Below are 18442 nucleotides of genomic sequence, written 5' to 3' on the forward strand. Positions count from 1 at the left end.
TTCACCCCAAATTTGGGGTGCGTCTTATGGTCCGGTGCGTCTTATAGTCCGAAAAATACGGTACTTGTTTTCTTTTTCGGAGATTTCTGTCCACCATTTTCGCCTACCCCCACGGCGCGTCCTGCGTCTAAAGGGGACGCAGTTTGTCCTATGACTTGTGCTGAACTTGATGGACCAGCTGCGCCGCTCAGGTATTTCTGGACGTTAAATTGAGGATTTTTGAGGGTACCATTCACACTGAGATCCACCGCAAACCGTCTGCGTCTAACTCCTTATTACACTTTAATAGTGCCCATCCTTTCTACACAAAACAGGCATTACCCTTTAGCCAGTTTTTACGGGTAAAAAGGGTAAACAGTGAAACAGGAGGGTTCGAGCAGCAGTCTAATGAGATGTATAGTAGGTTTGTAAAGCGGGGTTACCCGCAACCTATTTTGGATAGAGCGCTCAATAGAGCAATAAATGTGGACCTGAGCGATTCCTTGGGTATGAAAAACAAAAAAGGAGAAAAGAAATTTGTTTTTTGTTTTAAATATGGGCCCATAGATTCGGCTATTAGATCTGCAGTTAGAAAGAATTGGCAGATTCTAAGACAGGACAACGATTTGAAAGACATGGTTGACAGAGGACCCTTGTTCGCATGCTGTCGCAGCAAAAATGTGAGAGACATGTTGGTACACAATAGATTTGTATCCAAGCGAGAGACGTGGTTAGGTGGGCATGCACCTAAAGGTAACTTTAGGTGCGGACAATGCAATTTCTGCACGTATCATCTTACAGGAAATAGTATCAAAATCGGCTCCATTCAGCATGTGGTACGTGATTTTATAACTTGTAGATCCACACATATTGTGTATATCATCTTTTGCCCTTGCGGCTTTTTCTATATCGGTAAGACTATTCGGCCCTTGTTCATCAGGATCAGAGAACACTTTAATTCTGTTAGAACAGGGAAAGGGGTCCCGAAATTTATCAATCATGTAAAGACTTACCATAATAGCGATGTAAGCACTTTGCGATTTGCAGGAATCGAAAGAGTAGCCTCGCCGCAACAGGGAGGTGATTGGAATCGCCTCCTATTACAAAGAGAAGGAAGGTGGATACTTCGCGCAGGCGCTCTAGGTCCATTAGGTTTGAACGAGAGAATGGACATGTCCGTCTTTTTGTAAATTTCATAATCAGTTTTTTCACTGTTTATGTATCTAATATATTGTCTCCAGTCTTTTGCTTAGTGTTTGATTATGTTTTTAACAAATGTATTGTTGTTTTTGCACAATTATGTTTCGAACACAGGTGATTTGATCACCTGAGGCATAGCGGAGGGAAGGGGGAGGAGCAGTAGTACCTGTGGAAATATAAGAACATTCCTCTTTTCCTTCCGCTATCAAGGACCCGTTGAAGTGCTGCACAGCACGAAACGGCCGTAGTCCGTTCTCATTCACTTTCCTCCCTGCCGTTGTTGTTTTATGTGTCCGAATAAATTGTGACCACCACACCTGGGGTAAGTGCGCTTCTCTTTTTTCTCAAACTTTTGCATACCATTTTTAAAACCGCACCTCCTGACATAGTGAAAACTGCTGTCAGGTAGTTTATTAACCCTTCAGGTGGTTTTCAGGAATTAATGCAAAGTGACATGACAGAAATGAAAAAGTGTATTTTTACCACCTAAATGTCGCTTTCTTCTGAACACGCCGCTGTAGCCGGCAGACTCTGAGGCCGCTATTTGGCTGTGAATTGCCATGGCAAACATCAGTACCACACGATCATGATTTCAGGGTGCCGATGGGTATAACCCTCACACTCTGTTAACTATATGATGTAGTCACTATTGACAGCAGCATCTAAGGGGTTAAACAGATATGGATGATGCCAACACTGATTGTGGCTGATGCAGCAAGTTGTCAGCCAACAGCTGCTGGATTGTCTACTGAGGATGCTATTCTCTTATCTCAGGTCTGTAAAAAACGTATTGGTGGTCATTAATGTGTTAAAATACGGTATACATTTTTTTTTAACCTTATTTAATCAGTGATTTTTCTTCTTTTGTAATGCTATGAAGTATTTAAAAATAGTGCCCTGACCTTCTTCAGGTGTTACAGCTGACTCCCTCTCACATTTTATAGAATTAGATGTTGATGGGTTTTAGCACTGCCTTGGATGATGCATCTCATTATTTTAACGGTGTATGAAAATCTGCTCATGAAAAAAGAAAAAGATTAATTTAAGGAAATATGCCATGTCAAAAAATGTTCTTTGATCTGACCCTTTTAGGGGTTTTCCAGGCATTTAAAAAATTGTGGAAGAGTAGGTGATAATCTAAAGTAATGTTACTTTGCAGTTGAATGCCTTAGGCTACTTTCACACTAGCGTCGGAATCTCCCCGTCGCAATGCGTCGGGCAGAGATTCCGACGCTAGCGTTTAACGCACTGCACAACGGGTGCAGCGGATGCATTTCTCCAGCGCATCCGCTGCCCCATTGTGAGGTGCTGGGAGATGGGGGCGGAGTTCCGGCCGCGCATGCGCAGTCGGAAAAAGCGGTCCGTCAAGAACAAAAAACGTTACATGTAGCGTTTTTTGCTCCCGACGGTCCGCCAAAGCACGAAGCATACGTCGCACGACGGATGCGACGTGTGGCAATGCGTCGTCAATACAAGTCTATGGGGAAAAAAAACGCATCCTGCAAGCACTTTTGCAGGATGCGTTTTTTCTGCAAAACGATGCATTGTGACGGATTGCAGTTAACGCTAGTGTTAAAGTAGCCTTACTCTTTCAGCTCCGCAACTCTTATGTTCTCATTTGGTCCAATGATGATAATGCCTCGTCAATGATTTATGTGACTACTGCATCCAATCACTGACTTCAGCATTCACGTACCAAGGACACAATTGTCACAGGCAGGTTTGGTGACTGGAGAAATGAAGAGGAAAGTCCAGCTCCAGATACAACCAATGTGTTTTTTTGAAAAATAGATTTTTAAAAAATGCATCCTTGTCGTGAAAAAATAGAAAGGTGAACGCGTTTCAAACGTGACTCCGGCGTTCTTTGGAAGCTGTGACAAAGAACGCTGGTGTTGCATTTGAAACGCATTGCATTGCCCTTTCCCTCCCCCTTCACCTTTTTATTTTTTCATGACAAGGATGTATTTAAAAAAAAAAAATCTATTTTTCAAATAATGCCTTGGTTTTACCTGGAGCTGGGCTTTTCTCTTGGTTTATTCAGTTTCTACGTCTGGTCAGGAAGGCACCTGGGCTCCACACCTTGAGTGTGTGGAGCCCAGGTGCCTTCCTGACCAGACGTAGAAACTGAATTCACCTTTCTATTTTTTCACGACAAGGATGCATTTTTTAAAAATCTATTTTTCAAAAAAACACATTGGTTGTATCTGGAGCTGGACTTTCCTCTTCATTTCTCCAGTCACCAAACCTGCCTGTGACAATTGTGTCCTTGGTACGTGAATGCTGAAGTCAGTGATTGGATGCAGTAGTCACATAAATCATTGACGAGGCATTATCATCATTGGACCAAATGAGAACATAAGAGTTGCGGAGCTGAAAGAGTAAGGCTACTTTAACACTAGCGTTAACTGCAATCCGTCACAATGCATCGTTGGCAGGTGAGCTGGCTTCTCTTTTCTGCAAAGTTTGGTGACTGGATGCAATGTTCACCTGAATCCCATCATCACTGCATTATCGGAATGGGCCGGCTTAACGCTGGTTGATCCATCTAGTAAGTAATGCTTATTTTTCTAGACTGGATTTAGGATGCTCAGCACTTGATAAATTACCTCTGGAGTATACTGATGGTATTTGTGGTACTTTGATGAAAAATAGATATGGCTGCATTACAATAAATAATTCAAATGAATTAAAACAGGCCTTCAGTACTGCACCATAGAATAAACCAGAGCCTGCATTTGTCTTGACCTGTCACAAAGAAAATATATGCCTTCGACTCCAGGTTTCTAACATTAGCGAATATAATATTTCAACCTTTATGGCGATAAAGACCTTTCATAGGATTGATCTTTGCAGTGTAACTGGCATTAGCCTATACATGCATGCAGTACGCAGAGTATAATGTATGCTTTTTATGTCTGAGCACGAGCTAACACCATGTCTTTCCTCTCTCCCTCGCTCTTTCCTCCTGATGTTGACATATGTATCACCACCTCGTCTTGCCTACCCTCGATGCTGGAAACCTACTCTGGCTCCCTCTGTTACCCATGGCCAAACAGCAGCATTGTGAAATCCGAGAGCCCCATGGACCAGCATGTAAGTAACATAACAATACATTTATTTATTCAGTCATGCACATTAGTTTTCAGAAGTACATTTGTATCCATCTTCAACCCTTATTGTAATGCTCTAGCTTACCACAGGGCTTAAAACTGAAATGATTGAAAACTCTAGAAGAAATGCAAAAGTTCTCTTTACAGAGCGCAATATCTGTTACCACCTCTGCCTTCCTAATCATGGCACTAATTTAGCACTGTGTGTTTGCAGTCCATGTTGGTTCCTGCGTGCCCATCATAGGATACAATGGTTGCTCAACGCTTTCTTTTTAAATTATCTTTATTGAAGCTTTCCAACAATTTTTACACGAACATATTACCCGCTTCGGGTAAGCACAGAAAATTAAGAACAGATAGGAAGGGGGAGGGGGGGGGGGGGGGAGGGGATGGAAAGGTAAAGACCAAATTAAATTAAAGACAAAAATTCCCATTTTATACAAAAAAAAATGAAAAAACATATAGTCAACTCAACACCACTGTAATGCTTAGAGAGAAAACATCTCCCTTTGGAGCTTCTAGCCATGCAATCATTATTATTGCTCATGGAATAAACATGGATCATATCTCTCGTAATCCGCTTTATTAAATCACGCCCAATCTATATCTCACTAATTCCCTCGACGGGGGCCCTGGTTCATCCATCCAGGCAGCCTAAAGCTGTTTAAATGTATTAATATTGCCTCTTTTTTGTACACACCTTTTTCCAAATCTATAAACCAGTTTATTTTCTTGATATATTCCTTTTTTTGGGGGCTCTCCGTATCCATCCAGTGTTGTCCTGTTAGATTCCTTGCTAAATACAGCATTCGTGCTATAGCCATTTTAGCCGGCTCAGTTGTCTGTAGATATTCCACATACCCCAGCACACAAACTAAGGGCATAGTTTCCAACACCACCTTAAACACTCGTCCGATTAATCCTAGTACTTTCCTCCAGTATCTCTCCCGTTTAGGACATGACCACATCATATGAAGTAGAGTAGCCGCCTCCACCCCACACCTAGGACAGCATGCTTCTGCTCTGGCCCCAATCTTACACATTAAACTCCAGTGTTCTATAAACCTTATGTAAACCTTAGGTAAAGTTGAGAAAGTCTATGCGCTTCACTGAGAGAGTTGAGGTACCCTTTCCAATATCTCTATCCATTAACCTTCTTCTATTGGGCCGATCTCTGCCTCCCATCTCTCTTTACTATGAATTGGGTGTTTGCTTAGCACTAATGTTAATAAAGATCTATGTAGCCGTGATGTTATCCCAGATCACCTATTTGATCTAATCTGTATAACAGTATCTGGCGCACATACTTTCAAAACTACTCTCCATAAAGTCCACTTCCCAAAACCCACCAAACTTCTCAGATTAACTAACCATGGGGTGTTCCATATTGATGTAAATTGTGAGCAGCTCTTTATTTGTTGCAGATCTCTTATTTCCCACCATATTTTATGCATTAACGATAATGTGGGAAGATTTTTGGAGAAGATTTGAATTTGTTACCCTCTAGTACTTCATATAAAGACCGGCTATTTACCCCACACTGCAAGAGATCCTTTAACAAATTTTTACCTGTATCCCCCCATACTCTAAAATATTGAGCTTGGGCTGCTAAGAAATAGACCAATGGGTTTGGAACCGCTAACACCCCTCCCCCCATCTGATTTGTCCCTCTGCAGTGTTCACAATTTAATACGAGCCGTTCCACCCCTCCAAAGCAGAGATCTAAACACTCCTTAAATATCCCGAAAGATCCTAAAAGGGATCCATATCGGTGAATTGTGAAGGAGAATACAGCACCTGGGGCATCCGTATCATCATTTTAATTAAATTGGCTCTCCCCACAACTGGTAACGGAAGTTTAGACCACACATCCCTTTTCCGTGTAAACTTAGTGAGGATTGGGGCTAAATTTAGTTTTTCATAATCTAGCGGACTGGGTGAGACAATCACTCCCAAATATTTAAATATTGATTCCTGTTGCAATCCAGAGCTCTGCGGATTGACAACCTGACCCCCCCTTATCTAATGGCATCCGCACCGATTTAGACCATTTAATTACGAGCCTAGAATAGGTCCCAAAAGACTGGATCACCTCCATTGCCATCAGCAGTGACTCAGACGCATTAGCTAGAAAGAGTAAAATGTTATGGCTGACAACCCCTTTATCACTTATCCATAGACTGCGGCTCTATTTATCCTCTGTGGGGCTGTGCTTAGCTTTTTCAAGCTACGCCATATAGAATGAATAAAGTTGCAGCCAGGCTTGTTCACTGTCACTCCATTATCTTTATTATTATAGCGCCATTTATTCCATGGTGCTTTACATTTGAAAAGGGGTATACATAACAAAAAGCAAGTACAATTATCCTGAACAAAACAGGTTTCCGAACCGACGGGTACAGGAGGAGAGAGGACCCTGCCCCCGAGGGCTCACAGTCTACAAGGTATCGTTAAGGGTAGAACTGGTCAGGCAACAGTTTGGTCGATTGGTGGTTACTGCAGGTTTTAGGCTTGTTGGAAGAGGTAGGTCTTGAGGTTCCTTTTGAAGGTTTAAAAAAAAAAAAAATAGGAAAACAAACCTGATAAAAGATAGTGATAGAGATAGTTGATATAAAAAAACATAGTAACATAGTTATTAAAGTTGAAGGAAGAATTTAAGTCCATCTACTTCAACCCATAGCCTAACCTAACATTCCCTAACATGTTGATCCAGAGGAAAGCAAAAAAAAAAAAACATGTGGCAAAGAGTAAGCTCCACATTGGGGAAAAAAAATTCCTTCCCAACTCCACATACGGCAATCAGACTAGTTCCCTGGATCAACACCCTATCAAGGAATCTAGTATATATAACCTGTAACATTATACTTTTCAAGAAAGGCATTCAGTCCCCTCTTAAATTTAAGTAATGAATCACTCATTACAACATCATACGGCAGAGAGTTCCATAGTCTCACTGCTCTTACAGTAAAGAACCCGCGTCTGTTATTATGCTTAAACCTTCTTTCCTCCAGACGTAGAGGATGCCCCCTTGTCCCTGTCTCAGGTCTATGATTAACCCCTTTACCCCCAAGGGTGGTTTGCACGTTAATGACCGGGCCAATTTTTACAATTCTGACCACTGTCCCTTTGAGGTTATAACTCCGGAACGCTTCAACGGATCCCAGTGATTCTGACATTGTTTTCTCATGACATATTGTACTTCATGACAGTGGTAAAATTTATTTGATATTACCTGCGTTTATTTGTGAAAAAAACGGAAATTTGGCGAAAATTTTGAAAATTTCTCGCAATTTTCCAACTTTGAATTTTTATGCAATTAAATCACATAATATGTCACACAAAATACTTAATAAGTAACATTTCCCACATGTCTAATTTACATCAGCACAATTTTGGAACCAAAATTTTTTTTTGCTAGGGAGTTATAAGGGTTAAGAGTTGACCAGCAATTTCTCATTTTTACAACACCATTTTTTTTAGGGACCACATCTCATTTGAAGTCATTTTGAGGGGTCTATATGATAGAAAATACCCAAGTGTGACACCATTGTAAAAACTGCACCCCTCAAGGTGCTCAAAACCATATTCAAGAAGTTTATTAACCCTTCTGGTGCTTCACAGGAATTTTTGGAATGCTTAAATAAAAATGAACATTTAACTTTTTTTCACAAAAAATTTACTTCAGCTCCAACTTGTTTTATTTTACCAAGGGTAACAGGAGAAAATGGACCCCAAAAGTTGTTGTACAATTTGTCCTGAGTACACCGATACCCCATATGGGGGGGTAAACCACTGTTTGGGCGCATGACAGAGCTCGGAAGCGAAGGAGCGCCATTTGACTTTTCAATACAAAATAGACTGGAATCGAGATGGGACACCATGTTGCTTTTGGAGAGCCCCTGATGTGCCTAAACATTGAAACCCCCACACGTGACATCATTTTGGAAAGTAGACCCCCTAAGGAACTTATCTGGATGCGTGGTGAGCACTTTGACCCACCAAGTGCTTTCAGAAGTTTATAATGCAGAACCGTAAAAATAAAAAATCATTTTTTCACAAAAATTATCTTTTCGCCCCCAATTTTTTATTTTTCCAAGGGTAAGAGAAGAAATTTTACCCCAAAAGTTGTTGTACAATTTGTCCTGAGTACGCTAATATCCCATATGTGGGGGTAAACCACTGTTTGGGCGCATGGGAGAGCTTGGAAGGGAAGGAGCGTCGTTTGACTTTTCAATGCAAAATTGACAGGAATTGAGATGGCATGCCATGTTGCGTTTGGAGAGCCACTGATGTGCCTAAACATTGAAACCCCCCACAAGTAACACCATTTTGGAAAGTAGACCCCCTAAGGAACTTATCTAGAGGTGTGGTGAGCGCTTTGACCCACCAAGGGCTTCACAGAAGTTTATAATGCAGAGCCGTAAAAATAAAACAAAATTTTTTTCCCACAAAAATTATTTTTTAGCCCCCAGTTTTGTATTTTTCCGAGGGTAACAGGTGAAATTGGACCCCAAAATTTGTTGTCCAATTTGTCCTGAGTGCGCTGATACCCCATATGTGGGGGTGGAACCACTGTTTGGGCGCATGGGAGGGCTCGGACGGGAAGGAGAGCCATTTGGAATGCAGACTTAGATGCGTTTGCAGAGCCCCTAATGTACCTAAACAGTAGAAACCCCCACAAGTGACACCATTTTGGAAAGTAGACCCCCTAAGGAACTCATCTAGATGTGTTGTGAGAGCTTCGAACCCCCAAGTGTTCCACTACAGTTTATAACGCAGAGCCGTAAAAATAAAAAATCTTTTTTTTTCCCACAATAATTATTTTTTAGCCCCCAGTTTTGTATTTTCCCAAGGGTAACAGGAGAAATTGGACCCCAAAAGTTGTTCTATTTGTCCTGAGTACGCTGATACCCCCATATGTTGGGGTAAACCCCTGTTTGGGCATACGGGAGAGCTCGGAAGGGAAGGAGCACTGTTTTACTTTTTCAACGCAGAATTGGCTCGAATTGAGATCGGACGCCATGTCGCGTTTGGAGAGCCCCTGATGTGCCTAAACAGTGGAAACCCCCCCAATTATAACTGAAACCCTAATCCAAGCAGACCCCTAACCCTAATCCCAACAGTAACCCTAACCACACCTCTAACCCTGACACACCCCTAACCCTAATCCCAACCCTATTCCCAACCGTAAATGTAATCTAAACCCTAACCGTAACTTTAGCCCCAACCCTAACCCTAACTTTAGCCCCAACCCTAACTGTAGCCTTAACCCTAACCCTAGCCCTAGAGGTAGGTGGAAGGTCCTTAAAGATGATTTCAGGGAATTAGGCTGCAAGCTGAAAGCAAGGACCTCCAGCGTAGTATTTTCCAAAATACTGCCTGTACCACGTGCGACGCCAGAGAGGCAACGGGAGATTAGGGAGGTTAATAAGCGGCTCAGGAATTGGTGTAGGAAGGAGGGGTTTGGGTTCCTGCAGAACTGGGCTGACTTCTCAGTTGGCTACAGGTTCTAAACTAGGGACGGGCTGCACCTCAATGGGGAGGGTGCAGCTGTGTTAGGGGAGAAAATGGCTAGAAGGTTGGAGGAGTGTTTAAATTAAAGAATGGGGGGTATTCAATTTATAGGAGGGGAAGATAGTGCAGATAGAGATCTGGGCACAAATAAGGAAGTTGGGGTTGGCGGTGGCATGGGGGGCGTGGGGTTAGATCAATTAATTTAAGAAAGAATAGAGGTGCAGAGAGATACATAAAATGCATGTATGCTAATGCCAGAAGCCTTGCCAACAAAATGGACGAATAAGAATTAATGTTGTTGGAGCATAATTATGACATGGTGGGGATATCTGAAACGTGGCTGGATGAGAGCCATGACTGGGCTGTTAACTTGCAGGGTTATAGTCTGTTCAGAAATGACCGAACGGCTAAGCGAGGGGGAGGGGTGTGTCTATATGTAAAATCATCCTTAAAACCCATCCTGCGTGATAATATAGGTGAATCTAATTAAAATGTAGAGTCCCTGTGGGTGGAGATAAGGGGAGGGGGGAAAAATAATTACTGATAGGGGTGTGTTAGAAGTCTCCAAAAATAATGGAAGCAACGGAGAATATCCTCATAAAGCAAATAGATGAAGCTGCAACTCAAGGAGAAGTCATTATTATGGGGGACTTCAACTAGCCTGAAATAGATTGGGGAACAGAAACCTGCAGTTCCAGCAAAAGTAATCGGTTTTTGACAACTATGAGAGACAATTACCTTTCACAATTAGTTCAGGACCCAACAAGAAGGGGGGAACTGCTAGACCTAATATTAACCAACAGGCCAGACCGCATATCAAATATAAGGGTTGGGGGTCATTTGGGGAATAGTGATCACAAAATAATAAGTTTTCATGTATCCTTTAATAAGATGTGTAATAGAGGGGTAACAAGGACACTAAACTTCAGGAGGGCAAATTTCCAACGGATGAGAGAGGATCTTGGTGCAATTAACTGAGACGATATCCTGAGAAATAAAAATACACAAAGAAAATGGGAGACATTTATTAGCATCCTGGATAGGACCTGTGCACAGTATATAAAGTATGGGAATAGACATACTAGAAATAGGAGGAAACCAATATGGCTAAATAGAGCTGTAAGGGGGCAATAAGTGACAAAAAGAAAGCATTTAGAGAATTAAAGGAAGTACCGTATTTTCTTTGGTATAAGACGACTGGGCGTATAACACGACCCCCAACTTTTCCATATAAAATATGGAATTTGGGATATGCCCGCCATATAAGACGGGGGTCATCTTACACGCCCAGTCATCTAATACGGCGTGTGGTTCCCAGGGTCTGGAGGAGAGGAGACTCTCCTTCAGGCCCTGGGATCCATATTCATGTAAAAAATAAAGAATGAAAAACATGGATATACTCGCCCTCGGACAGTCCCTGCGGTGAGTGAAGGACCTTCAATGACGTCGCGTTCACATGAGCGGTCAGGTGACCGGTCACCTGACCGCGACGTCATCGAAGGTCCTTCACTCACCGCATTCTTAGGAACGGAGGGAGACGCTAGCAGCGCTGTGAGCCAGGGGCCGTCCGAAAGTGAGTATATCCATGTTTTTTATTTTTATTCTTTATTTTTTACATGAATATGGATCCCAGGGCCTGAAGGAGAGTCTCCTCTCCTCCAGACCCTGGGAACCACACGCCGACATCCAGGATCGCTCCCTGCACATGCCGTACCCGGCGTATAAGATGACCCCCGACTTTTGGGACAATTTTTAGGGGTCAAAAAGTCATCTTATACGCCGAAAAATACGGTAGGTAGTGATGAGGCATTACATAAATACGGAAAATTAAATAAAAAGCAAGTCAAGGCAGCCAAGATTGAGACAGAGAGACTCATTGCCAGAGAGAGTAAAAATAATCCCAAAATATTCTTTAACTACGTAAATAGTAAGAAACTAAAAAATGATAGTGTTGGCCCCCTTAAAAATAGTCTGGGTGAGATGGTGGATGAGGATGAGGAAAAAGCCAATATGCTAAATGACTTTTTTTCATCAGTATTTACACAAGAAAATCCCATGGCAGACAAAATGTCTAGTGATAAAAATTCCCAATTAAATGTCACCTGCTTAACCCAGCAGGAAGTGCGTCGGCGTCTAAAAATCACTAAAATTGACAAATCTCCGGGCCCGGATGGGATACACCTTCGAGTACTGCAGGAATTAAGTACAGTCATTGATAGACCATTATTCTTAATCTTTACAGAGTCCATAATAACAGGGTGTATACCACAGGACTGGCATATAGCAAATGTGGTGCCAATATTCAAAACGGGGACAAAAACTGAACTCGGAAATTATAGGCCAGTAAGCTTAACCTCTACTGTGGGTAAAACACTGGAGGGCATTCTAAGGGATGCTATACTGGAGTATCTGAAGAGGAATAACCTCATGAGCCAGTATCAGCACTGGTTTACTAGGGACCGTTTATGTCAGACTAATCTGATCAGTTTCTATGAAGAGGTAAGTTACGGACTGGACCAAGGGAACACTGTGGACGTAGTGTATATGGACTTTTCAAAGCTTTTGATGCGGTGCCACACAAAAGGTTGATACATAAAATGAGAATAATGGGGATAGGGGAAAATATGTGTAAGTGTGTTAAGAGCTGGCTCAGGAAACAAAGGGTGGTTATTAATGGAGCACACTCGGACTGGGTCGCGGATAGCAGTGGGGTACCACATGGGTCAGTATTGGGCCTTCTTTTTAACATATTTATTAATGACCTTGTAGGGGGCATACAGAGCAGAATTCCATATTTGCAGGTGACACTAAACTCTGCAGGGTAATCAATACAGAGGAGGACAATTTTATATTACAGGATGATGTATGTAAACTAGAAGCTTGGACTGATAAATGGCAAATGTGCTTTAACGGGGATAAATGCAAGGTCATGCACTTGGGTAGAAGTAATAAGATGTATAACTATGTGCTTAATTCTAAAACTCTGGGCAAAACCGTCAATGAAAAAGACCTGGGAGTATGGGTGGATGACACTCATGTTCAGTGGCCAGTGTCAGGCAGCTGCTACAAAGCCAAATAAAATAATGGGATGCATTAAACGAGGCATAGATGCTCATGAGGAGAACATAATTTCACCTCTATACAAGTCACTAGTTCGACCATACTTAGAATACTGTGCACAGTTCTGGTCTCTGGCGTATAAGAAAGACATAGCTGAACTAGAGCGGGTGCAGAGAAGAGCGACCAAGATTATTAGAGGACTGGGGGTCTGCAGTACCAAGATAGGTTATTACACTTGGGGCTATTTAGTTTGGAAAAACCAAGGCTAAGGGGTCATCTTATGTTAATGTATAAATATATGAAGGGACAGTGCAAAGACCTTTCTGATGATCTTTTTAACCCCTTTCTGCCATATGACGTACTATCCCGTCGAGGTGGGGTGGGCCCGTATGACCACCGATGGGATAGTACGTCATATGCGATCGGCCGTGCTCACGGGGGGAGCGCGGCCGGGTGTCAGCTGCCTATCGCAGCTGGGTGTCAGCTGCCTATCGCAGCTGACATCCGGCACTATGTGCCAGGAGCGGTCACGGACCACCCCTGGCACATTAACCCCCAGCACACCACGATCTAACATGATCGCGGTGTGCCGGCAGTGCAGGGAAGCATTGCGCAGGGAGGGGGCTCCCTGCGGGCTTCCCTGAGACCCCCGCAGCAACGCAATGTGATCGTGTTGCTGCGAGGGTCTCTTACCTCCCTCCCTGCAGCAGGCCCGGATCCAATATGGCCGCAGCATCCGGGTCCTGCAGGGAGGGAGGTGGCTTACCAAGTGCCTACTCAGAGCAGGCGCTTGGTAAGGCTGCAGTGCTCTGAGACAGATCGGTGATCTGACAGAGTGCTGTGCAAACTGTCAGATCACCGATCTGTGATGTCCCCCCCCCCCTCCCCTGGGACAAAGTAAAAAAAGTAATAAAAAAAATTTCCAGCTGTGTAAAAAAAAAAAAAAAAAAAAAAAAATCCTAAATAATGAAAAAAATAAATACATTTCTTTATCTAAATAAAAAAAACACAATAAAAGTACACATATTTAGTATCGCCACGTCCGTAACGACCCGACCTATACAACAGGCCCACTAGTTAACCCCTTCAGTAAACACCGTAAGAAAAGAAAAAAAAACGAGGCAAAAAACGCTTTATCATACCGCCGAACAAAAAGTGGAATAACATGCGATCAAAAAGGCAAATCTAAATAACAATGGTACCGCTGAAAACGTCATCTTGTCCCGCAAAAAACGAGCCGCCATACAGCATCATCAGCAAAAAATTTAAAAAGTTATAGTCCTTGGAATAAAGCGATGCAAAAATAATTATTTTTTCTATAAAATAGTTTTTATCGTATAAAAGCGCCAAAACATAAAAAATGATATAAATGAGGTATCACTGACTCGAGTTTGCATCAGGGCCACTCGAGTACCCTCGATACTTAGTGCATATTGGAACACCCCAATGCAGCTCGAATAGCTAGCACTTGCTCCCAACACTAATGACGACATATTCATTGTGACGACCTAATTATATCAAATTTTGTGTAGTACCTTTGGTTTTAAAATCCTCACTTATACCATGGGATAAAATCTTTGAGGGATGTAGTTTCCACTGTTTAGGCATATCAGGGGCTCTCTAAATGTGACAAGGCGTCTGCTATCGGTTCCAGTCATTTTTGCATTCAAAAACTCAAGCAGTGCTCCTACCCTTGCGAGCCCTGCCGTGTGCCAAACAGTAGTTTTCCCCCACATACAGGGTATTGGCATACTCAGGAGAAATTTTGGGGCCCATTTTCTCTTGTTATCCTTTTGAAAGTAAAAAAAAATTGGGGCTAAAGCAAATTTTTTGTGTAAAATATTCATTTTTTTCTTTCCACATTCCATTAATTCCTGTGAAGCACCTGAAGGGTTCATAAACTTCTTGAATGTGTTTTTTTTCCTTTGATATTTATTGTATAGAATAAATTATATTTTAATAGATGAAACATTTACAGACACTGCAATTCTAAAAATGTTTTTTCTTATTTGTAACTGGGGTGAAGGTGTGTGTGATCTAAAATTTTTCTTTTTTTAACTTTTTTTTTAACTTTATTCAGTCTGCAATTGTTTGATGACTTGTACTTAGTACAGCCATACTAGAGTATTTCTCGGTATACAGTGCCTTGAAAAAGTATTCATAACTTATGAACTTTTCCACATTTTTTCACTTTACATTGTCAAACTTAAATATTTTTTTTAATTGGGATTTCATGTGATACATGAACATAAAGTAGCAAGTATTTGTGAAGTGCTAAACACCTTGTAAATCTTAAACACCTTGACCTACACTCATTCTCTGAATCCCTCCTCCCTCTCACAGATATAAGTTCCTTACACAATGCGGATGACGCTGCCGCTCTACATAACACCACAATAGCTGCAGCTTTGGAATCTGCTGCCCCACTTACACATACCAAAGCTCGCAAAATCAACAGACAACCCTGGCACACCAACCTGACCAAAGAACTGAGGCGAGCTTCCAGGGCTGCTGAGCAGAGATGGAAAAGATCCCACTCGAACGAGCACTTCATCGCATTCAAACAGTCCCTCACTACTTTCAAGGCCACACTTACTGCAGCTAAACAAACCTACTTCTCATCTCTCATATCCTCCCTGTCTCACAACCCTAAACAGTTATTCAACACCTTCAATTCTCTCCTCCGTCCCCCAGCACCTCCTCCCTCCACACTCATCTCAGCTGAAGACTTTGCCTCATTTTTCATGCAGAAGATTGATAGCATCAGAGACAGTTTTGGTCAACAACCCCAGAGCCCTTCCTCCCGACTTCCCAGCCCTCCACCTCCAAAACCAACTTTTCCACCATTACAGAAGATCGACTCTCCACTCTACTCTCAAGATCACATCTCACCACCTGTGCACTTGACCCGATCCCATCCCACTTCATCCCAAACCTCACCACAGTCTTCATTCCAACCCTAACCCATCTCTTCAACCTATCACTAACAACTGATGTTTTCCCCTCAAGCTTTAAACATGCCTCCATCACACCTATCCTCAAAAAGCCCTCTCTTGACCCATCCTCTGTATTTAGCTATCGCCCTATATCACTTCTTCCCTATGCCTCCAAACTGCGGGAACAACACGTCTACCTTGAACTGTCCTCCCATCTCTCTTCTTGCTCCCTCTTTGACCGCTTACAATCTGGCTTCCGGTCACACCACTCCACTGAAACTGCCCTTACTAAGGTCACCAATGACCTCTTAACCGCCAAGAGCAAGCAACACTACTCTGTCCTCCTCCTCCTGGACCTGTCGGCTGCCTTTGACACAGTGGACCATTCCCTATTATTACAGACCCTCTCATCCCTTGGCATCACAGACTTGGCCCTATCCTGGATCTCATCATACCTGACAGACCGGACATTCAGTGTCTCCCACTCACACACCACCTCCTCACCTCGCCCCCTATCTGTCGGAGTGTCACAAGGTTCAGTCCTAGGGCCCCTGCTCTTCTCCATTTACACCTTTGGCCTGGGACAGCTCGTAGAATCTCATGGCTTTCAGTATCATCTCTATGCTGATGACACACAGATCTACATCTCTGGACCAGATATCACCTCCCTACTAACCAGAATCCCTCAATGTATGTCCACTGTCATCCTTCTTCTCCGCTAGATTTCTGAAACTTAACATGGTCAAAACAGAATTCATCATCTTTCCCCCATCTCACGTTACCCCCCCAACGAACCTATCCATTACAGTAAATAGCTGCCTACTCTCCCCAGTCCCACAAGCTCGCTGCCTCGGGGTAATCCTTGAAGCTGATCTCTCCTTCAAACCACATATCCAAGCCCTTTCCACTTCCTGCCGACTTCAACTCAAAAATATTTCACGAATCCGTTCATTCCTCAACCAAGAATCTGCAAAAACCCTAGTCCATGCCCTCATCATCTCTCGCCTTGACTACTGCAACCTCCTGCTCTGTGGCCTCCCGTCGAACACTCTTGCACCCCTCCAATCTATTCTAAACTCTGCTGCCCGACTAATCCACCTGTCCCCCCGCTATTCCCCAGCTTATCCCCTCTGTCAATCCCTTCACTGGCTCCCCATTGCCCAGAGACTCCAGTACAACACCCTAACCATGACATACAAAGCCATCCACAACCTGTCTCCTCCATACATCTGTGACCTCGTCTCCCGGTACTTTCCTGCACGCAACCTCTGATCCTCACAAGATCTCCTTCTCTATTCCCATCTTATCTCCTCTTCCCACAATCGCATACAAGATTTCTCTCGCGCATCACCCCTACTCTGGAACTCTCTACCACAACATATCAGACTCTCACCTACCATCGAAACCTTCAAAAATAGCCCGAAGACCCACCTCTTCCGACAAGCCTATAACCTGCAGTAACCACTGATTGACCAAACCGCTGCATGACCAGCTCTACCCTCGCCTACTGTATTCTCACCCATCCCTTGTAGATTGTGAGCCTTCGCGGGCCGGGTCCTCTCTCCTCCTGTACCAGTTATGACTTGTATTGTTTAAGATTATTGTACTTGTTTTTATTATTTATACCCCTCCTTACATGTAAAGCGCCATGGAATAAATGGAGCTATAACAATAAATAATAATAATAAATAATAAAAGTGTAAAGGAAAATTATACATGGTTTTCTACATATTTTTAAAATATATGTCAGAAAATTGTGACTCACCACAGATTAACAATAGGATTTAGGTTTCGATTGTGATTAGGCCATTCAAACATATGAATATGCTTTGATTTTAAAGCACTACTCCAGCATTTTTTTTAATTGCACCTCTGGAGTGGTGCTTTAAATGTTATTTCTATGTCCCGTCTGATACTTGCTTGGCCTCGCCTTCATCATTTTTCTGTGTTGCACCCGTCTGTCTCCAGCGATAAGTGACCTGCCAAGCAGCTCCAGTGTTTTATAGAGGTCACCTTTTGTATTTAAAAGTGACCTCAACTATCAGAGCCTCATTTTGGTTCTCATAGACTTGCATAGAGAGCTTATGACGTGTCTTCTGACTTCTGGACAGTCAGAAGCAGCACTAACAAGATGGTGTTGCTGGACGGGTGCGACACCGAAATAAAAGGTGAAGACGCTGTAGGGAGAGTATATGACAGAGGGCAGTGTGCCACTCCAACTTTGAAAAAAAAACAAAAAACGCTGTAGTGATGCTTTAACCATTCCATTGTAGTGCTGGCAGTATGTTTAGGGTCAGTGTCCTGCTGCAATGTGAACCTACATCCCACTCCCAAGTCTTTTGCAGCTGTTAACATGTTTTTCTATTTGCCACGACAGCACCCACTAGAGAGAGGGGATCCGCCCCTAGGAACAGGAAACCTACAGAGAGATAAAAGGGGCGGCCCCCCCTCGCTCCTCAGTTGGTTTCCTGTTCCTAGAAGGGAACCCACAGAGAAGAACTCTATGGCTAAGAAGAGGAAGACCTGCCTGGGCTACCGCCTGTATCGACTCTGCTGAGCGACAGGGGTCCCAGAGCAGGTAGACAGTGTCGGGGGAATGTTCCTGCGGGCTCCCCCCTCATCTGGTGCGGCTGACAGGGAAGC

At 43.0% G+C, this 18442-nt stretch overlaps 1 protein-coding gene across 5 annotated transcripts in view; it reads left to right on the plus strand.

Annotated features, from left to right (window-relative positions):
* Positions 1-18442, plus strand: part of OSBPL8 (oxysterol binding protein like 8) — a 441028-nt gene that overhangs the window by 227801 nt on the left and 194785 nt on the right. For 4 of the 5 annotated variants that reach the window (XM_069764557.1, XM_069764552.1, XM_069764556.1 and 1 more), the window contains one exon: positions 4236-4272. In XM_069764557.1, coding sequence (XP_069620658.1) covers positions 4236-4272 — 37 coding nt within the window. The remainder of the gene's footprint in view (positions 1-4235; positions 4273-18442) is intronic. The other variant, XM_069764554.1, reaches the window with a different exon arrangement.

The sequence above is a fragment of the Ranitomeya imitator genome, chromosome 4 (genome assembly GCF_032444005.1).
Source record: "Ranitomeya imitator isolate aRanImi1 chromosome 4, aRanImi1.pri, whole genome shotgun sequence".
Lineage (NCBI taxonomy): Eukaryota > Metazoa > Chordata > Amphibia > Anura > Dendrobatidae > Ranitomeya > Ranitomeya imitator.